The sequence below is a fragment of the Parambassis ranga genome, chromosome 17 (genome assembly GCF_900634625.1).
Source record: "Parambassis ranga chromosome 17, fParRan2.1, whole genome shotgun sequence".
NCBI lineage: Eukaryota > Metazoa > Chordata > Actinopteri > Ambassidae > Parambassis > Parambassis ranga.
In genome coordinates, this window is record NC_041037.1 from 21,991,428 (window position 1) to 22,013,927 (window position 22,500).

General features: G+C 50.1%; 1 protein-coding gene across 20 annotated transcripts in view; it reads left to right on the forward strand.

Moving 5' to 3' along the window:
• Nucleotides 1-22,500, forward strand: part of LOC114449578 (discs large homolog 1-like protein) — a 61,496-nt gene that overhangs the window by 9,063 nt on the left and 29,933 nt on the right. For 16 of the 20 annotated variants that reach the window (XM_028427341.1, XM_028427343.1, XM_028427344.1 and 13 more), the window contains exon 3: nt 1,691-1,854. In XM_028427341.1, the coding sequence (XP_028283142.1) occupies nt 1,691-1,854 (164 nt within the window). Of the gene's footprint in view, nt 1-1,690; nt 1,855-3,570; nt 3,643-6,338; nt 6,578-11,670; nt 11,770-22,500 lie in introns of those variants that run through there. The other 4 variants (XM_028427361.1, XM_028427360.1, XM_028427357.1 and 1 more) reach the window with 4 other exon arrangements.

Sequence of the window (22,500 nt, forward strand, 5' to 3'; positions counted from 1 at the left end):
CAGGTGTCTGTACCTTACAGATGGACCACGGGTGTGGATGGATGTTTAGCTGGAAGCCGTCTGGCTCTGCTCACCGGTAACAGGCTGATCGTGAACAGATGGTGGCGCTAGTTGAAAAGCTGCTCGGAGCAGGTCGGTCTGCAGCAGAATCCAGCAGAATCGGCCTGCTGAGGAAGATGTCCTGCTGTGTTAACAGTAAGACGGTTTGACGAAGTGGGCTATTTTTAGGACCACACTCTGGACTGTGTTGATATTTGGAGCTATTTCAGTCATCAGAGTTTTACATAACCAGACCTGATATCAGAACCATTCAAGTCTTTGTGTTCTGTTCTGACCACTCAGCACTGTTTGATCTGATGTGTGTGTGTCTACATACACTTCCTGATGTCCCTTAAACGCATCATGTGTAACAGACACTTCAGCTTAACCTGAAATCCTCATTCTACATGTCTGAGTTAAGAGTGTTTACAACACGAGCCTGTAAAACCAAAACACTCTGCGCTCCTCAGCACAGCCAGGAAGCCATGATGGCCTCACATGTGACCAACAGCCACATCCCATAATATCTAATAACTACCTATAAGGTGTGGAGCTCCCGTGTGATGCAGCCGGCAGTCTTCCCTCCATCATCGCCGTCTGATGATGAAACGGAGCAGCCTGACTGGTCGTTGGGTCACATCCGGCTGAGCTGCAGCTGTCGGTCAGCATGTGTGGCGAGGCGTTTGATTGGGGCAGATTCTCCAAATGGACGCAATAAAGTGGCAGCTGGTTATAAAAATAAGACACATCATGGCCGTGTCACAGGATGCCTTTGTTGTATTTATAGTCCTGAAGTGTTCCAGATATCCAGAGGAGAGGCCGTGAAGCCGCAGAGGAACTCCTAAGACCCGTGTTGAATAAGAGGCGGAGCTCACAGCCGCGTTGTGGTGCCGTCTGAAGGCGGAGCCTTGCACAGATTTAAAGGGCAGCAGTCACGGTGAGGAGCTGTTGAAGTGGTGATCTGCCGGTTTATGGGGAAACATCTGTGCCGGGCGGCGGTCAGCTGTCCCGCCGAGCCAAAGAAAGCTCCGGTTATTTTAGCGCTGTGAGCTCTCCTCAGAATTGTGTCCAAAAATAAAATAGCATGTTGGATGTAGCCGCCGGGGCTGTAGGCTCATGTAAACGGAGTGACTGCACGGCTCATCAGCCAGTCAGAATGAAACCTGATGTGCACACAGCAGAACACCAGGTGTCCGGCTGAAAGGAGCGGCCGCTGCCTCTGCAGGTTTCTGCTGATAACTTTGAATTATTTCCATTTTCTGTAACTGTAACATACAAATCTGCCAGCCTGTGTTTGTTCACTTCCTGTCACATGACCAGTCCGTGTGCTCTGATTGGTCAGCTCCATCCTGTCTGCAGGCAGAGAGCAGTCAGTGTGTGTGCAGAATCACTCAGGTGTTCAGACAGAGATCAGCTGCAGGAAGCTGCAGGTCAGACAGAGACTCTGAGTGTTGGTCATGTGACTGCTGCTCACAGTGACTCCATCATGGCGTCCTGCTGGCTGCTGAGGGGGGCAGGACTTTCTGTTTGTACTGAGTCTTGTTGGAGTGAAGTCTTTATTTCTGGAGGGTTTTTAACTCTGCACCATCCATGAAAATAATATTTTACATGTTAAATACTGTGTGTGACTCTGATGATCCTGTCTCCTCAGATATCCAGGAATTTTACGAAGTGACCTTATTGGACAGTCAGAGATGGGCGGAGTCTTCCAAGGAGGCGGACCCTATGGCGCCCGTCAACCTGTGGGACTTCTCCAGCCTTCAAAGCACAACGGTGACCTCTGACACTCTGCCCAGCCTTAGCACCAGCATCGAGGTAAGAACAGGTCACACGTGTGGAGGCGGTGGTCTGACGCTGGACAGGAAGTCAGCTCCGTCTCCTGTCTGTCTGTCCGCCTGTCCGCCTGTCTGTCTGTCTGTCTGTCTTTGAGCTGGTTCCTCTTGTTAGGCAGTAAAAATAGAAAGTATTAAAAATAGATCAAACATGGCAGGACTGAAGCTGCATTTGATGTGAACTGATCCAGTCTCTGGTGTGAAGGAGGGTGGACTAAAAATGAGGCTCAGGTCTGTGTGCTCTGTTTAAACATGAAGAGCAGGCTGTGTTCTTCCTTTGGCTCTTTACCCAGACTCTGCTGCAGCTTTGAACAGAATGGCTTCCTGTACATCAGAGTTTTCTGGTTGATCTGAATTCCAGCTGTCACAGCAGCTGCTGTACCTGACGAGGAGCCGCCACAGGCCTCGTCTCAGTGGGAGCAGATGATGGCGTGGACGTTTTGACATCATTGATCGTTTTTCTGATTCAGATCAGTGCCTTCATATCAGGAGCGTCACTCATTCTAACAGATTTCAGCGTCCTGAGGACGGCTGGAGTCACTCAGAGCACTGACTCATGATCTGAGGCGTGACATCAGTGACGATATGAAGCTGCAGAGCTGCAGCGAGCCTGCCATACTTCTGATCATCATCCGATCAGAAGCATTGACCCGCTGAGTCGTCGTTCTGTTGGTTTGCTGCCTGATCATGCTAGTTTGGCTTTTCCCCCTCAGCATCATTTTTATGTGCGTGAACAGTGTGACCAGACGGAGGCTTGGCTGAGCCTCACTGTGGATCCTACATTCATGTGGTTTATCAGACTGCTCAGACAGCTGGGGGAGTCTGTATATACCTACAGACACAGGTGATATCAATACATGGCTGATGTTCATGCTTGAATGAGACGACAGAATGTCAGAGATGAGAAAGGAAACATTACTGAAGGACCGTGATGCTTTCAGGTTCTCCTGAGACTGCAGGACAAATCACTGAGGAGACAAACATCAGACCAAATGGTTCTACAGTCTGTCGTGTTTGACGGCCTTCTTTGTGATCATGAGTGACTCCAGTGAAGACAGCTGAGGGACAGTCTGACCTGATCCAGAGACCTGCTGTCTGTTCAGCAGGACTCCTTCCATTCCTCTGTAATCCCATGTTTTCATAACTTTATGGGATTATGCAGAAATTGGAAAATAATCCACAAAATGTTGTTTTCCATCTTCTGAAAAATAGATTTTTAAACGTCAGTAAACAGCTGGTGTCTCGGAGACGGTGGGGGACACAGTGGACTGTTCATTCTTTGCTGATTGGATCACCTCCATCTGTCACGTGTGTGTCTGCTGTGAGTTTATGTTCTGCTGAGTCATACTGGTCCTCTGCTGGGTTCAGTCCGGAATGTCTTTATGGACGTTCACGGTCACAGCAGGATGAATCTTAATGAACCAAACACAAAGATTCATCAGACACTGCCTGTGTCTCTGAGCGTGTGTGTGCGTCTGTGTGTGTGTGCGTCTGTGTGTGTGTGTGTCTGTGTGTGTGTCTGTCTGTCTGTGTGTGTGTGTCTGTGTGTGTGTCTGTGTGTGTGTGTCTGTCTCTGCAGCAGCAGCAGTCTGTGCTGTGGTGATGCTGTCTGACCGGCGTTGTGTTTTGACTTCCTGTGTTGTTGCATTGAGTGTTCTTCTTTCTCCCCTCTCTTCCTGCTGTAAACTCGTCCCTGTAGGATTCTCCCCTCCTAAATGAAATCCTCCACACTTTGGCGCAGGCCAAACGCTCGCACGGCCATGACGGACAAGTAAGTACCTGGCGTTGCTGTTGGTGGGAGGGGGTGTTGTCCACCTTCGCGCATGTCCCATCCAGTCCTCATGTGCTTCGGACCATCAGAGGGGAGGGGCCTGTGGGTCCAGGGTCAGGGGTCAGGTTCGCTCAGACGGCCTCAAGGAGTCGCTGTGGTTCATCCAGATCCTGGATCATGAATGTGAAACCAGAGCCTTCAGCAGGACTTCCTCTCTTCATACAGAAGAACCACAGCGACACGTTGAGGCGGTGTGAGCTGGGCTCAGGGGTCAGGGCTCGGGGGTCATTGTGCATCATTCATTCTGGCTCATGTTGTTTGGTCTGAACAGTACACCTCCTGTCCTCAGAGCTACAGCAGGTCCATGCCGACGGCTGCATCCACAGCGTGACCAGCAGTCTGTTAAAGAGGAGACGTCTGCTCCTTCAACAGCTCTTCAAGTTCAAATGAACAAGAGTTCAATAAACAGCACAAATGAATTCACCCTGCAGGTGTCACTTTATCAAACTAATGCTCATATTGATTTAGCTAATATTTGTCTAATCTGTAAAATGATGAAGGACATTTCTTTATTAATGGAGAAGATGTTTCAATTTAATAAATTAACTAATAAATCTTCAGTCTGTTAAAAATTGGGAATTCAGATTTCCTACTCCCCTTGAATGAATCACATGACTGACAGCCTGCAGCCTGATTGGTCAGATTATTCATTTTTAAATGATCCATGAAGAACAGCGGTCTGATCCTTTAACTGTGGCTTCAACCAAACGGACCTCCACCCGTCTCCTGACCCTGGGACCCATGGCGGCGGTGTCGGACCCACATGGACCTCTGGTCCTGCAGGGTTTATGCGTTCTGGCTCAGAGACCGGAGCTGTACTGGCATGAAGGACCTTGATGGTGGTGGTTCATGTGGATTTGAGTTGTGGTCAGGACTCGGACTCTTCAGGTTCCTGTGTGTGTCTCCATGTGGTGCTGCTCTGCAGTGTGTCCTCCATCCTCTTCACTCGCCTGCAGTGACCTCAGTGCTGAATATTTTCTGACTTTGTGCTGCTGTGACCCAGTTATGCAACTTCTGAGTGACGTGCTGTTCAGACGTCCTCCTCGCTGCATCCAGGCTGAGCCCGAAGAACCCCCAGAACCACTGGGGCGTTTCTCAGGAAGCATCTCAGGTCCCACAAAGTCCTGCAGAAAGAACCGAAGGCCTGCCTCCATGATGCTGCAGCACCACTGTGGGGAGGCCTCCACCCGTTACTCCACTCATACTTCAGGCTCCTGATGGAGTTGAGAAGAGTTTCTGAAGTGTCCAGGCTGTTCGAAGGCGTCTGCTGTGAAGCTGGACACTTTAACATGGACTCTATGTGGAGGAGGACGGGATCAGACTCTGATGGCCAGACGTCTCTGAGGTCAGACGGTATGACCAAACCTTTAGTCTTCAGGCCACAAGGTCAAAGGTCACTATAACAGCAGTTATTACAGGTGTTCACTACCAAAAGTAACAGGACACAGGTGTGAAGGTGTGAATCCTGAGGCTGATGGCCGTTTACAGTATTGATTGATAATAATATGCACAAACCAGCGACAATGACTGACACTTCAAACTTCCATTCATTGATCCGTGTCGCGGCTTCAGAGCAGCTGATGATCACTGTGGAACCAGGAACATGGAGGCCAGCAGACACCCGGTGGCTCACTGTCCACGCACTTCTGGCCACAGACGCATCATGAGCACGCAGTGTCTGTCAGGTGATGTCACCGCCTCAGCCTTGGTGGCCGCTTACATCACTTCCTGTGTAAAATAAGGAGGTATGAAGCACGCCATAGGAATGGTGACACACATGGAGGGGTGGGGGTGGTCCACATGACACATTCATGGAACTGTGAAATATTCATACGTGTAATTCCCACCGCCCACGCTGCCTGCTCTCCTCCTCCTCCTGGTCCATTTGGCGTTGAGTCATACATGTAATAACAGTTAGTGTGTTTTAAAGGCGAGCAGCACGTACTGAGGACGAGCTGTTTAAGGTCTAGTGTGTGAGTGGGACAGTGCAGCACTTCATGGATCGAAGATCAGTTCCACATGTCTTTGTGATCTGAATGTAGGCAGATGATTAATGATGATAATGATGATAATGACGATTATTTGGTTGTAGTCATGGTAACCATTTGATGAATCACGAAAATATTAGGCCAAGGAAACTCAAGTGTCTGACGGTTGGACGAGACTTTGAAGTGACTCACCTCAGACTCCTTTTAATGATTCTTTGCGTAATGAAACTGAAAATAACTGTCGGAGGAACATTTAGGTTTTATAGTTGAAAAGTTATCCTCTGGTTATAATTTGATCTGTCAGCTCGTCGCTAACTGGTTCTGACCTATTACGCAATCACACAGGACAGGTATTCTAGTGTTGCATTCACGGCTGTCGGAAACGTGTGTCCTTCCTCGAATAAGACGGCTGTAAGCGGTGAAATGAATCACAGGCCCGGGGTTCAGTCGCTGGACCGTCCCAGTGAAAGAGGTGTCCGGCTGTGTTCACTTACAGGCCTTACTCTGTCCGGATCAGTCCGTGTTCTGTTAGACCGTCACCTGTTAGACAGAGGCGAGGTTCCCCACGGTACTTGAACGCAGCCTCGTGGTGGAGGCGCGGGGTTCGGTGAGTCCCGCTCCCGCTGAGCTCCGGATACCGGGCTGCAGGAGGAACGGAGGAGGGATGCGGCGGCTCTCCGGCGGACACACACACTCCCCCGCCGTTAAAGCGCGCCAGCAGTCGGTCGGTGTGTGTGTGTGTGTGTGTGTGTGTGTGTGTGTGTGTGACGTTTCCATGAAGAGAGCGCTCGCGCAGCAGGAGGCTCGGTTCGGGATGAGATGCTGATGTTCCCGCGCTCCACTCCCGGCGCGGAACCATGGACTGCATTTGTATTGTCACGACTAAGGTAACGACCCACAGGACACGCACACACGGCGGGCGGCGGCTTCGCCTCGCTGGGTGCCGGTGTGCAGTTCGGCGCCTGTCCGGTCCTCCGGGCGGGTTCTGTCCCGGTGATAAATGCACTCAGTGAGCCGCTCCGCCGCTTCCGGCTGCGCTGTGCCGCCGCTCAAACAGCGCAGAGGGTCAGTGGAGCCCGGCGGAGGGACGCGCTGTGGAGCCGCGGCTCATCACAGTCCGTCTGTAGTTTCTGAGTGTTCTGAAGGGTTTGTCACAGTGTTCTGGAGAGAGCAGGACCTGCAGCAGGACCTGCAGCAGGACCTGCAGCTGCTGCAGGTCCTGCTGCAGGTCTGCCCGCTGTGAGTGAAGACTTTTTACACTGATACCTTTGACTACTGATCACAGTGATGTGCTCAGAGGCTGGTGTGTGTTAGAGAGAGTTGAAATCCCAGCATCCTCCCTGACCTTTAGCTGAATGCCTGTACAGCTCAGTGTCTTTGACTGTCGGTGTGTGTGGTGAGACTTTTAAGGATTTAGAATGTTGTCCTGACCGTCTCTGAAGTACAGTTACATCTGTGTGTTGCTCCTGAACGCCTCTCCTGCTGAGTGACGGCGGACATACTTGCTGTCAGCTGAGTGTGTGTCTGCTGTTTCTGTGTGTGTTTGGTGATTTGAAGAAGTTGTGTTGAAGCATGTGAGGCGGCTGAGGTTCGACCTTTCATAGTGTCATGGCGCGTTTTCCTGATGGCTGCTCAGACTGCATGTGACTCACAAACATGGAGGCTCAGACCTGACCGTTTCGATGTTTTACTTTTTTTTTTGTTTCATTTTAATGTCTTAGTTCCAGCTGCCACCATCTGTATGTGTGGTTACCATGGTTACAGCTGCACTCTGGGCTACCTTAACATTAGTGACATTCACAGCAAGTCGTTAGCATTAGCCACAGCTAGCTGTTCTGCCATCTGTTTCTCTTGACAGCAGAATCTGAGCATCAAGTTTTATAAAGTGTCTTTACACGTGGTCAACTCTTATCTCTGATGATGACTGACGGTTGCTATGGTCACAGTTATGGAGGAACATGAGAATCAGTGTGTTGTGTGAAGTGGGCTCAGGGGTTTCCCCCCCCCCCCTCAGAGTTATTGTTGTGGTCCAGACCCTGCTCTAAAGTCCCTGATGTGGTGTCTCCTGCTGCTCGGGGATCAGCCCCCTTCAGGCCGTGGCTTTTCTAAAATCACATTTCTGTGCGCCGTGTCGTCTAAACCTGCTCTGAGGGCTCAGACTGATAAACTCTGCAGAGCCTTGACCCGCCGCTGTGATGCTGTGGTGTTGACGAGCAGCAGTGTAACGTCCATTCATCATTATTCATTAAGTGTTGTGTATTTAGACTATTGTCAAACATCACCTGCCTTTTCTTCTAAACATGTTTGACCATGTTTGGCACCAGTGGCTGTTTGATTACCATGGTTCAGTTTGATCTCATGCCGGCTCAGACAGTGATGTCTCTGAGGATTTGAACCAGCCTTCGTGGTGCCTTTTCCCTCCGGCATGAATCCTCCACCACACACTGCCGCCCACAGACAGGGTGTCAGAGCCTCAGGTGCAGCTGTGTGTTTGCAGGGCAGCGCCTCAGTGTTGGGACTATTTTCAGCTCCTTATTAACGCAGGCTGCAGCTCCGTGGCTCAGCAGGACCAAACACATGGCGGATCAGGACCTGTCCGCTCCGAGGACCCTCATATGGAACCTTCTGGAGGTTCCCCTGTGATCCCAGCTTCACATCACAACTCTGTCACATACATTCTCTGCCTGAAGTAAACTTGTAGACTCAGCTCTCTGAGTGTGTGTAAATGAACAGCGCGCCTCCTCCCTCCATGCAGCCTGCTCCAGGCCCTTCCCATTCATTTACCAGCAAAAGCTGCGAACACCTCCTCTGCCGATCAGCCCGGTGCATTCTGGGATTTGGAGTCTGGGAGTCCACAGCCCTTTGTGGCTTCAGACGGCCGGTGTTTATGACAGGTCCATCTTTTAGACGGCTCAGTGGCACTTGGGGTTTGGTGTTTTATTTAAGGTGTGTGTGTGTCTGAGGATCTTGGGACAGTGCAGCGTGGAGAGGCAGGTTTCCACAGGCTGAACTTTCCAGCACTGATTCATAGAAGCAGGGTTTGGACTGTAGTCTCTGTCTGAACACAGAAGCATTTCGCTGCTTACTGGGACGTTTTCCTTTATTTAGGCAACAAGTTCAGAAACGCTGACCACAGAAAGCAGACACACCCATGAAGGACAGGAGCAGGCCCGGAGCAGGAGGCTCCTGCAGGCCTGTGTGTGTCAGTGTGGTAATCCTGGTCTCCAAAAAATCAAGCGGAGGCCGTGCTGCTCTGATCAACGCTCTGGTCTGTGTGTGCAGCAGGCGGCGCTGTGGGTGTACTGAGCATGTCATGACCTCTCATTATGTCTGAGACGGGTATGCCTGTGTTTTGGATAAAGCTCTGATTTTCAGAAGATGATACCTCTCCAAATGTTATCTGGATCGCCCCCTGGTGGCTGGCTGCAGTATCTGTCATAAATATCCAGCTTGATTTCAATCTGGCTAGATCCACCTCTCGTGGGTGGATCTAGCCGGATTGGCTCTAATGTGGCTCAGGTGTGAACGCAAATGTGGCGAGCGAATCCGGCTAGCGACATGCTACTTCCGGTTAGCGACATGCTACTTCCGGTTAGCGACATGCTACTTCCGGTTCACGGGGCGCGACACGGGACAAAAAACTGCATGACGCATGCGCACTCGGTCCTACCGCGGCGTGAACGGACTCTGTATATTACGAGGCGCCACCTAGTGGTTTGGAGGACAGCAAACACGCTGGATGAAGCCGGATTGAGTGCGGACACAAGTGTGTGCTAGCTGGATTTGAAAATAGGTCTGAACGCATCCAGCTTAAAGGCTGTCTGGGCTCAATCCTACTCTAGCTGGAATGACTTTCTCCAGTCAATACAGTGTCAATGTCTCAATACAGTCGTTATTTTGTAAGTTAGCTTCTTGGCCCGCAGCTAACGGAGCACCGGGAACGTGCTTGAAGCTAAAGTGGATGAGTGTTTGAATGATGACAATCAGGCGTCATCTATTGACCTTACAACTACCACATTTGGCTCTTTAGCACCAAGATGGCGTTGTTGGCAGCGTCTGAAGGCCTCCCCCTGGTGGCTGGCTGAGGTATCAGGCGGTATCGGTTGTCCAGGCGGCCCCCTAACTACAAAGCGCTGTGGGAAACCCTGAAAAAAGTTATGCAACCATACGTGGCAGCAGCCATCTCATCCTATCTAACTGTGGCCTTTAGCTACAGCAGCCTGTAATTAACTTAAATAATGAAGTCACGTTTTCCCCGGGGAGCAGCTGATCAGAGCAGAGGAGAGTTCCAGCACCAGCCCCATCAGCCCCCACCAGCCCCATCAGCCCCCACCAGCCCCATCAGCCCCATCAGCCCCCACCAGCCCCATCAGCCCCTGCAGCTTCGTTTACAGTCATTTTCTGGCTGGTTGTCCCTTTGACCTCCAGCGGCCGCATGTGTTTCTGCCTTTGTGAGGACAGCTTTCAGTTTTAAACCCACAAGGTGACGATAGCCGTGAAAACAGACCTCATCACGTCACATCACTTGTTAGCTCTCAACTTCTGATGAATGTCTTCCACATGACGACAACAGGCAGAACAGTCAGAATTCAAACGGTTTTTGAATGCACCACGCCCAGTGCACATCTATCCTGTGTTTGTACTTCAGTTAAAAGTCCTCCAAAAATAAAGTGTTCACACGTGTCTAAGGAACAAACTCCCTGTCCTCCTCAGCAGCCAGCAGGACGCCATGATGGAGTCACATGACCAACACTCAGAGTCTCTGTCTGACCTGCAGCTTCCTGCAGCTGATCTGTCTGAATACCTGAGTGATTCTGCACACTCTGCCTGCTGTCTGCCTGCAGACAGGACGGAGCTGACCAGTGAGAGCACACTGATCGTTGACAGGAATCTAATTGAAGGTTAGATGTGTTAGAATTCCAGTGGCCGTGTTCTGTGGTTGTGCTGTTCTAAGGCTGTGACTAGTCGATGGTTCCCTGTATTTTGTAGGATTTAGGAACAGAATATCTGACCTGACAGTTAATCCACAAAACCAGATTTGATCGGAGGAGGAAACCAATGAGCTGCAGGTCAAAGGTCACGGATCACTGTATAATACTGCTGCTCTGTGTGTGTGGGGCCCTCTCCCATCAGCTTCCTATCCTCTGGTTCCTGTCGTTCTTCGGACCTGAGGAGGGAGTGATGTCATCAGTGCTGCAGCGTTTGTGTGCTGTTTATGGCCGGTACATGTAACCTGCAGCAGACGTCCACTGGGAGCAGCAACCTGAACCCGGACTCTGCACCTCTACAATCATTCACAGTTCTCAGTTCTCTTATGGGCCAGATAATTGACAGAACATGGCCGCCTGTCCTCACAGAGGACCTCAAAAGAGGTGCTTTATGTTAGCAGCTGTGTTGTTGAGGCTGGGACACCACGGTGCTGTGTTGGATCATTTATTTTATTTGAATTTATTGGTAATTGAATCTGCTCTTGTTGGGCTGTGTACAGCACTTTGACCTGTTGTTTTTTAAAGGGCTCTATAAATCAGGTTGGATTGGGTTCTCCAAACGAAGTGAAGATAGAAGTGAAGGAAAAAGGACAGTGCTGCGTTTTAAAGTTTGTCAGCAGTCACGCTGTTGTTGTGTTTTTCCTGCTATGATCAGCTGTTTATGTGCAGCGTCACTGACGACTCCCACCGTGCTGACTGCAGCTCAGAGGAAGAAATGTAACAGCGAACCTGCTCTGACGGAGGCCACAGGAGGAATTTCAATAGCTCCCTCTGTGTCTGTGTGTGTGTGTCTGTGTGTGTGTGTGTGCCTGATGTGCCCTGAAGGAGGACACAAGCCAATAGGAGCACCCATGCGTGTTTAACAAACACACACAGACACACACACAGATGGCTGCCAGCAGACTGCAGGGAGGTGAGGAGAACAGAAGGAGAGGTTAGAGAGGAGGAGGAACAGAGAGGATGCTGGGAAGGCGTGGGCCGGGCGTGGAGATGAAAACAGAGAGAGAGGAGGAGGACGGTGTTTTTGTTGGGTGTGCTGTCTGCATGCTGCGACCTTTGACCTGCAGGGACCACGCTGTGTTTGTTTTCAGGTAGGTCAGCAGGTTCGGTATCAGAGCTGCACTTCATTCAGGCCCGCGTGTTTGTGATGCTGTTTAACTGCAGCTCTCTGCTGTAATGACCGCAGACACACATCTGTCACACCGCCTCAGGTCAGCACATCTGGAGCAGTAAACCCTGCCTCAGTGTGAGCTGTTGTGAGTCAGCATTGTATCTAAACAGTATAAAATATACATGTAAAGACATTTTGGTAGTTGTTCTGTGGTTTGAGAAGATTGCAGCTGGTTTTCTGTCACATGATCAGTGGTTGTGAGCTTACACAACATGACGATTAGTTCCTGCACAGTAACAGCGGCACAGTCATGGCTACAAGCAGAGAGGACTCGGACAGAAACAACAAATCAGGAAAGAAGATTCTTTGATTATGGACATTTTAAAAAAGTAAATTACTTTAGGTTTTGTTATTCAGAGGAAACAGTGTAATGTTTACATTGCAGTTTGTGTCATGTGACCGCTGCTCCACGTCCATCACGGCGTCCTGGTTGTGCTGAGGAGGGCAGAATTTGTTTACTGACGCTTGATAGCTTAAACACTTTATTGGAGTATTTTTCTTTTAATTCCAGACATGTAGCATGAAGCATTCAGTGACGAAGAGTTCCGTAACAGCAGATGATGAAGCAGATTCAAATCTGTCGAGGTGTCGGTATTCCTTTAAATGTCTCCTGTGCACTATTCGGCTGCAACTACTGACTATTTTAATGGTCGACTAGTAGTCGCCTACTTTGGACCGCTGTCGTTGATTCGCCGCAGTGCATTATTCGACACGTTCTTCTGGAGTCTGGACCAACCTTTCCTCCACACCGACCTAACGGAGGGCTCATCAACCCAGGACCTCTCGCTCCCAAAGCGCCAATACCACGAGCCACAGAACGCCTCCCCGCTGCAAATGTGTTACACTTGCATGCCATGCGATGACGTCACTGATGACCTGTCGACTGCTAAATTAGTTGTCGCTGAATTTTGCCGTCGACTACAAGTCGACCAATAGCCGCTGCAGCCCTGGTGCACTGAAGGCGTCTCTCTTCTTGTGTGAGCCTTCAGTGCGTCAGGCTGTAAACTGTAGTTAAACGTTGTGTAGTTTGTAGTTTGTAGTTAAGCGTTGTGTAGTTTGTAGTTTGTAGTTAAGCGTTGTGTAGTTTGTAGTTAAACGTTGTGTAGTTTGTAGTTAAGCGTTGTGTAGTTTGTAGTTAAACGTGTAGTTTATAGTTAAACGTTGTGTAGTTTGTAGTTAAACGTGTAGTTTGTAGTTAAACGTTGTGTAGTTTGTAGTTGGACGTTGTGTAGTTTGTAGTTAAACGTTGTGTAGTTTGTAGTTGGACGTTGTGTAGTTTGTAGTTGGACGTTGTGTAGTTTGTAGTTAAGCGTTGTGTAGTTTGTAGTTAAACGTTGTGTAGTTTGTAGTTTGTAGTTAAGCGTTGTGTAGTTTGTAGTTAAACGTTGTGTAGTTTGTAGTTTGTAGTTAAGCGTTGTGTAGTTTGTAGTTAAACGTTGTGTAGTTTGTAGTTAAACGTTGTGTAGTTTATAAACGTTGTGTAGTTTGTAGTTGGACGTTGTGTAGTTTGTAGTTAAACGTTGTGTAGTTTGTAGTTAAACGTTGTGTAGTTTGTAGTTAAACGTTGTGTAGTTTGTAGTTGGACGGGTCAGGCTGCCGCTCCCTCTCTGATCTGGTCCTCTCCCCCGGCTCTCTCCCCTCTCTGCTTGTGTATTCATGCTGATGGAGGATCTCTGTGGTTTCCCTGCATATTAAGCTGAGCTGTCATATCTGCAGCGGCGCTCTGCCGTGCTGAATAATGGATTCTGCCTTTGTGTTTGCGTTTCAGAGGCAGAGATAAAGGGGCGGGCGGAGATGAAACGCAAGCCAGCCTCAGAAAGAGAAACATGTGAATCCTGTTAACATGATTAATGAAACTGAGAACAAATGATTCAGAGAGCAATGTTAGATGGAGGCAGGTGGAGCGCTGCAGCTGCTCCTCTCCTTCTTCCAGTGTCCATCGTGCAACCTTTCCTCAGAGAGTGTGTAAGCTCGTTGAGGAGCACTTCAGAGCGCTCCATCTTTGCTCTGCGATTGCTTTAAGTCTAAAATCCTGTCGGGCGTCGTCACCATCATCCTCCTCAAGTAACCAATCATGTGAGGGGCTCGCCACTCTGGTGAACAAGACGCTTGTTCTCAGCTGAGCTGCAGGATGTGATGTCAGAGAGAAGCGGCTGTGACCACAGACTGTGTGTAAAGATGGACGACATGGCAGCTCCCCAGTAGCCACCCCAAACATCTGGACTGCCCCCTTTATTAGCCAACTTTTATCACACCCGTCCTGTTGGTGGTCAGCAGCCAGCAGAGCGGCAGCTTCCATCTTCACACAGCCAGAGACGGTGAGCCTGTGGAAGCACCTCAAGATGTTGCCTGGACATGTCTGTGTTTTTTAGAGTGTCGTTGCCATAGAAACGATGCAAACACCTAGTGTGGCAGCACTTTTATGAAAGAAAACAAAGCACCACACTGGCCCTCATTGACGGACTGATCATGTGCACATTAAAGAATACTGAAAGCAGTGGTCAGTTATAGCCTCGTGTTGACAGGCTCACCAAGTTCCCTGTTCCCTTCAGGGTCCAGCATGCTCATACCTGCAGGATCATGGCTTTTACTGCAGACTCAGGACGGTGTGGTGCTGGTGGACTCCCCTCAGAGCAGTCAGCCGGTTCATTTCTTGGCCCGCTGCGGACTTTTCCTCTCCAGCGCTGTTTTCAGGCGGCCTCTGACGTACGCGTGTCCCTTTGTGTTTGTGTCGGGACAGGAAGTGCTCGATGTTCTGATTGACTTCAGTGCTTTCCCACAGAGAGCAGGTCACAAAGCCGCGGCTTCCTCTGCCGACGCTCCGCTGAGAGCTTTTCCATGTGCCGCTTTCCCTCTGAAACCTGATCCCAGGTCTGAACACCTGGAAGGCTGCCTGCTGTCTGTCCTGTAGATCACACAATCACTGACAAACAGGAAAAGCTACAATGATTAATGATCATGCAAGTAGAGGCATAGAGGAGTTATTGTTGTCCCTGCAGAGGATCCTGGGAGTGCAGAGGATTGTGGGTAGGGAGTGGCACTGAGACGCTGCAGATATGACCTCAGATGGCTCTGATGTCCCCTCCCCCTCCCTCACCTCAGGGCGACGCCTCGCCATCTGGGACACAGACACGAAAAGTTGCTGCCATACTGTGAAAATACACACACACACACACAGGATAACACACAACTCGTGGGGCTGTCGGCGTGGGTGTGTCGCTTCAGGTGAAGCAGTGAAATATGAACCAGGAAGATCAGATCAGATCAGAGTGAGAACACACAGAGAGACATAAAAATAATCTTTACATCTGATCATCAGAGCATTAAAAATATCCACCTCAAAGTCTTCTTGAAGATGTGGGTGGATGTGAGGCTGTGCTGCCTTTTTGTGAATTGAATCCACGTACTCCTGGATCATCGTCCTACACTTTTAAATGTTAGAAAAAGTTTTGTGTTGACATATTTATTGATTTGTTATCACAGCTGCAGTGTGTAAAAACATTGAGTCTGTGTGGTGATCTGCTGCCCCCTGCTGCCGCTTTGTGGTGCTGCATCTATCTGCAGCCTGCCTTTCCTGTCTGTTGTTTATTATTTAGAGCTTTGGTTTTCACTCATGAGGCAATAAAAACTAGTTTTTCCTGTTTATAACATGTGGCTTTGTGGCTGCACACTGTCGAGATCATGCTTTTTACCCCTCGGTGTTTCGGCTTATGGGTAAAAGAACGTTTCAGGTTAAGTTTTAACCATGTTGTATTGATTTATCAGCACTTTCTGTTTCCTCAGTGAACCCTTTGTAGTTTCTGTTGTCTGAGAAAAGTTTGTGTAGCTGAAGCATTTTGGGTCAAAGTGTCTCCATCGGTCTCCTGTCACAACGGATCACTCCTGCTTGTGTTGTTTGTGTTATTTTTCAGTGTGTTAGTGTAGAGACGGGATCAGAGTGCTCCAGCAGGGGGAGCCACCTCCACAGCTGACTGCATGGTGTGAGATACTGATGCTTGATAAATGGAGGAGCAGGGCTGTGAACGTTCCGTCAGTGTTTTTAATCCATGCATGAAGACTACAGAGCTTTAAGTGCGGCACATTCTCTGACCAGTAAAACAACGATCAGTGTCTTACTGTGAGGTGTCATAATGATCCAACACAAATGATCTGCAGCGCGGGGAAACACGACCAAAGAAAACCTTGACCTACATCAGGTGGACCAGAGGCACGGGGTCATGTTAGGGCTGACAACACACACACACACACACAGATGAAGTGTGAGGGCTGGTTTTCAGAGTGTGTGTAGTGAGCGATGTGTAAAAAGCAGCAGGGTAAATTTAGAAGGAGGCCGTCACATCTGAACCTGTCAGCTGCTATCACTGTCACTGCACACACTCAGACTGCACTGCTGCACTGTGTGTGTGTGTCTGTGTCTGTGTGTGTGTGTGCGCAGCCTGACTCAGGCTTTGATAATGAGGCGCTCAGACAGCATCACCCACAGATGGAAGCTAATTGGTGCAAACTATCCAAAATGTAATTGACTTTAATGGAAGCTGCGTCTGAGCAGTGACGGTTTGTCCTGTTAGGGGGGGGGCAGACCAGTCTCAGGACTCTGTGAGAACTGTCCCTGTGTGCATGCAGGATGGCTCCTCCAGCCACCACCAGAATGTTTCTGTGGGTGGAGCGCTCTTTGCTGATCTCCAGTTAAACGTCTCATGTGTGAGCACCATGTGATGGACTCACTCATGAACTAGATGCTGCTGAAACACAAACATATTTCTACAATGATCACAAACACAGATTTAGTCATTTTTCTTCTCTAAAGTTACTCTATTGTCATGTAGAGTTTGTTGTTGGGGTTAACATCACTTTAATGTCTCTGAGCAGCCAGCCCCAGTGCATTCTGGGAGTTGCGGTTTGGAACCACACAGAGCTCCTGGAGCACTGAGCTCAAACATGTTTGTCAGGATTCACCCCTTTCCGGCTGGTTTGCCGCCGTGATGCGGGCGGCTGGATTACACCAGTAGCCAAGCGTAGAAAGATGGCGGTGACACAGGCCCTGCTGGGAATAAGTCTGCCCTGTGGTTAGTGTTGTGTTCTTCCAGGCTGTCCGGAGTTGGATTTTGTTGTGATGCATGTGGGTTTCCACAGCTAAATGAACTGATTAAGAACTTGAATGGCCTTGTATCACAGCTTGGAGACGGATGAATCTGCTGTGAATGAGTTAAATGAACATCGAAGCCTTTTCGTCCATAATCTGATCTGAATGTTCTGAGAGCTGCTGTTTCTTCTCACATGTTCTCTCATCTCCCTTTCGCCCTGAATGACTAACACACACTGAGTAGGAGAGAGACAGACGGTGGGTGGATGTGTGTGTGTGTGTGTGTGTGTGTGTGCAGAGAAACAGTCCACTTATAACAGCGCTAGAGACGAACCGATAAGACTGACTCACAGATTCACTCTGTAGTTTCTGCTGTCGGTCTCAGGAGGGATCTCTGCTTCCTGTGCCCCCACCCAGCACAGAAACACGCACACCACACACACACACGCACACACGCACACACACACACACACACACACACACACACACACACACACACACACACACACACACACACACACACACACACTGATTAGATGGGCAGTGTTTCCTTTCCTGATGGTCAAATTCAGCAGGAGCGAGTTAGGCTTTGATTACAGAGGAGTCCTGTTGATAAAAGTCTGAGAACAGATAAGATAGAGGTAACAATAAGAACACTTCAGACAGACGGCGCTCTGTCACACACACACACACACACACACACACACACTGTCTCACACACACACACTGTCACACACACACACACACTGTCACACACACACACACACACACTGTCTCACACACACACACACGCACACACACACACACACACACACTGTCTCAAACACACACACACACACTGTCACACACACACACACACACACACACTGTCTCACACACACACACACACACACACTGTGGGCTGTAACCTGAGGCAGTGTTGGTGCGGCTGGTCTGGGTCAGTTTGTTTGTATCATGTGATCATCAACATTAAGCTAAGCTAAGTGTGCTAGCCCCTGGTGCCTGGTCTTCCTCCTCCTCTGCCTCCGACTTGTTTCTCTCCTCTCTCTCTTTTTTCTCCCCTTTGCCGTTCTCTTTTCTTCTGATCCTTCCTCCTCCTCTTCCTCCTGCCTTCTTTCTTCTTCCTCTTTCTGTCATCCATCACTTCCTCTTTCTGTCTCCTCCTCTTCCTGTTTTTCTCTTCCTCTTCCTCCTCTTCTCCTCCACATCACTGACTCTGTCCTACATCACTCTACCTTCCCTGAGGATACACCCCCACTCTCTCTCTCTCTCTCTCTCTCTCCCCACCTCACTCTCTCATTCAGCCCTCCTTGTTTCCGATGAGTCATGTGACCAACCTCTCTCGCCCCCAACTGCTCCCCCCTCCTCCCTGAAATCACACCCCCACAGAGAGAAGCTTTTCACACACACACTGAACACACAGCATCACTTGCTCGCCCCGGCTCTCAGCATCAGCATCACCACTCTGTCAGAGAGAGGGAGAAGGCAACAGGGAGAGGACGACAACAATCCAGAGATTAGGAGGAGAGCGGAGTCAAGACCAGAGCGTAACAGGAGGTCAAGAGGGAGAGAATACATTCTACCAGCCGGAGGAGGAGGAGGAAGAGGAGGAGGAGGAGGGGTCAGCAGACGGGAGGAGGGGGAGGTTCTCCCTGAATGAAGGAAGAGCTCTGGGAGACGTTTCCTCCCGGCCGCGATGGAGCGACGCGAGGAATGAGGGCGGATGGTGAGAGCAGGGAGCAGCAGCAGCAGTGGAGGAGGTGGAGAGGCAGGAGGTGGAGGCGAAGGAGGAGGAGGTGCAGGGGGACCCGCGACTGGAGGCGGCCGGCGCGGGAGGAGCCGGCAGCGCTCCCGGAGGAGGCGGCTGTCTGCCAACTGCCCCGGCGCCGACAAGATGTCCCCCAGCACGAAGAAGGTGGAGTGTTTCTCGCCCATGCTGTGCCACTGCAAGGTGGCCTGCACCAACAGCACCATCTCCCTCATGTTCGGCTGCAAGGTGGGTGGAAGCAACCCCAACTCCACCAGCGCGCAGGGAGCAGGCAGGTGGGAGGTCCGTGGTATTTCACGTGGTCGGGGTCACGGCGAGGGCACCAGGGTTGGTTTGTTAGGAAGCAGAACTGGTCTGATCACATCCTGAGTCATTTGTTAGGCCTTCTCCTGATTAATTGTTTGGTGTCATCAGATTTCTGATGTTGTCATGGTAACACTCAGGAACTTTTAGGTAAGACAAATAAAAGGCCCTCAGCGGACAGACTTCCCACAATGCATTTCAGTCGGTGCGCTGCTCTGGGTGTTTTGAACGTTGTCTTATCTTTGAAGATCTTTTCTGCTTTTAAAGAGTAGTTAGATACCGATAAGCTGCAGGTCTAAAAGCATCTTCCATCATGCCTTCAATCACAGGACATGTCTCTGGAGTTTTTTTGGGGCAGTCAGTCATCTATTAGCGGAGCCTCTTCTGGCTTTCATCATGTAAAGTGAAGGATGATGGGAATTCAACCTCTGCAGAGCCTATAGAGACCTTGTTGTGTGCAGTCCTGAAACATGATGGTGTGTCTGTACAGCCCATCAGGGACCAGTGACAGTGAACACAAGCAACGGCAGCTCATCGCTGCACCTGTTTGTGTTCACTTCAGCCCAGCCAGCGTCCTGTGAGGAACTGGCTCTAACAGGTTGTGTGGTACATTTTAAGGGCCTGTTCTTTACAGCAGGTTAAATTAGCCTAGCGTAGCATCAGGACTGGATGACATGATAGTTCTGTGGAACAAAACATCTGGGGTCTGATCTGATGGGTTGGGTTCAGATCATTAAGCCCAAAACACGTGCTGTCCTACCCTTCCCATAATGCACCTTCTCTCAGCTGGGTGTGCTGATGCAGACGATCGTCCATGACGTGAACACACATGAGGATTCAAACGTCTTCAGCTAAAGTTGAACTCCTGCTGCTGAAAAAGACTTAAAACATGACTTTTTTCTTGTGTGTGTGTGTGTGTGTGTGTGTGTGTGTGTGTGTGTGTGTGTGTGTGTGTGTGTGTGTGTGTGTGTGTGTGTGTGTGTGTGTGTGTGTGTGTGTGTGTGTGTGTGTGTGTGTGTCACAGGAAAACACATCATTCCTTTGAAACTCTTAACATTGATGAAAATTTAAACTGGGCTCCGCTGCAGTCGTCTCTGCGCCTGTCAGACCACAGCTGAGGGGAAAACCCTGCTTCCCTCGATGTCACAGAGCGGCTGTGTTTACCGTTTGACCTGACGCGACACCATTGGCTGCCCCAGCCGCCTGTCGTCTCTGCCTCGGTGCACCGACCTATCAGAGGCTGTGTTTGCAGCAGCGGTGAGGCGTGATTGGCTGTCGGGGAGCGTTAGTGGCAGGCTGGTGGGCACGTGCATGTGTGGTCAACATGTGCTCTGCAGGAAAACACCAACAAAGCCCAGCTGCTGTCAGCGCAGAGGGTCTGACGGTGTAACATGGAGGAAGCACTGCAGCAGGTCTGACCTCAGGGGGGCGCCTCATCATCCGTCAGCCAGGTTACTGATCATCAGGCTCACCTGCTGTGTGGAGAACATCAGCTGTGTTTGCTGACTGGGTGTGAGCGTCTCAGAGGGGACGTCCGAGCACAAGGACACCTACCCCTAACTGTCTGTCTGATTTAAAGAGGGTAGCTGATGGGCGGAGCTTTCAATTGGAAGACTTCCTGTCAGTGTTGAGCAGTGTGAGGGTGAAGTCTCTTCCTCTGTTAATGGTCTCTGTTGAAGCCTCTGATGTACTCGAGTACAAGTGAAATGAAACTGCCAGCTGACCCCCTGCCTCTGATTGGACAGACATACGCTGCCTGTGGCGGGTGGGGGCGATGCGCTGACCTGTGGACCCTGGGGCTGTGGATCTATGGATCAGTCTGTGGTTAATCTGAGGGATTGGGCAGCTGGAGCTCTTGAAGCTCACACACAGAGCGTGATCATCCTCTCTGCTTCTCCTGCTGTAGCTTCAGCTCTGTGACAGTTTGATCGCAACTAGTCTTAATTAAGTCCCATTGATCAGCTGCCATCGACCGCTGTCGCATCACACGCTCGATGGAATGTGCCGGAAGTTACCAGTCGTGGAGCCGTGAAGTATTTAAGGGAGATGTTGTCATTTTGTTTGTAATGTTCACCTGGTCCTCATTTTGACAGGAGTCACCAGCCACTCATTATTTTGGATTTAACCCATGTTCGATGCCCCCCCCCCTCCACACCGTGAGCTGGATGCAGATCTTTACGGTGGACTCTTTGCAATTAATTCAGTGTAGATCCAGGATTCACCCCCCCCCCCCCCCCCCCCCAGTCACCAGCTGCTTGCTGGACATATCCAGTGTTAGCACAGTGTTAGACCTTTACATTCTAAGATGTAAATGTAATGTAAAGACGGACCAGTCTGAGCCGCTGCCGTCAAACATTTATCCTCCCAGTGAGTTATCACTCTGTTCCCATCGTCTTCCTCACATTCTCTTCATCACACCCCTGATTCATCCAGAAGCCCTCTTCCTCCTCCTCCTCCTGCTGAACATCCTGCTCCGTGGTGATGCTCCTATTTATAGCAGCTTTTGGCAGGCAGGAGTCGGCACTCTGCCTCCTCCTCCTCCTCCTCATTTCTCTGAGAGCTGTTGCGGAGGAGGCGGAGGAGGAGGCGGCTCTGTTGGAGCAGACTGTCATCACTGGAAACCTCCCTGCTGCCTCCTACATCACATTTACATTTGTGCTGCTCATCCACAGTGAGTGGGCTCAAGGACACTCTGACATGTAGCTGCATGAGCGTTCTGTTTACAGCGTCTCTGCTTGTTAATAATTTATCCTCATCAGTGACGGGCTGAGACGCCCAGGAGCCGCTCTGCTCTTTGGTTCTGGGGGCCACAGGCAGATCCGGCTGCTCTGTGATGGACCTGTAACCGGGCCCATGTGTGTTGGCGCTCTTTGTTTCTCCTGAAGCTGCTCCATCTGCTGCTCGCTGGCCATTCAGATCCATTCTGAGCTGTGTGTGTGTCGGGTCTCTGAACATCAGCAGTTACCTGCAGTCTGTTGTCAAGTCTTTTAAAATGCTGCAATAGTAGCACCTGAAATGATGTGAAGGCATCATGATTCTGTGCCTCCTTGTTAAGGGTTAGTGGTACAGATACCTTGTTTGGATGCATGGATGCACCTGCTGTTCCACCTAATTGCGGAGAACATCCAGCAGATGAAGGTGATTGATTACATTTGTAGTGCTGCCGCGTTGTCTCCTCTATAATACCTTCACTGATTGGACATCAGCTTGTGTCCTAATCTGCCTGCTCCTGTTAATCTACGGCCTCTGCCCTTCACTTAAAGGCAGGGCTCTAGAGTGCGACCTAATTTCTTAGTGGTGCAACCAAAAAATATCAGAGGTCACACCGGTGCGACTGAGAAACAGTCTCCCTGTGGTCCAACAACAGACACACATCGGGCTCAGATCGTGGTCTAAACCAATCAGAGACGGTGAAGGGCGGGACCCCGCGTGTGTATCTGAAAACGTGTCTGCTGCGGTCAGCAGAGACCGTCTGCCGAAAATCCAGAAGAAGAAGA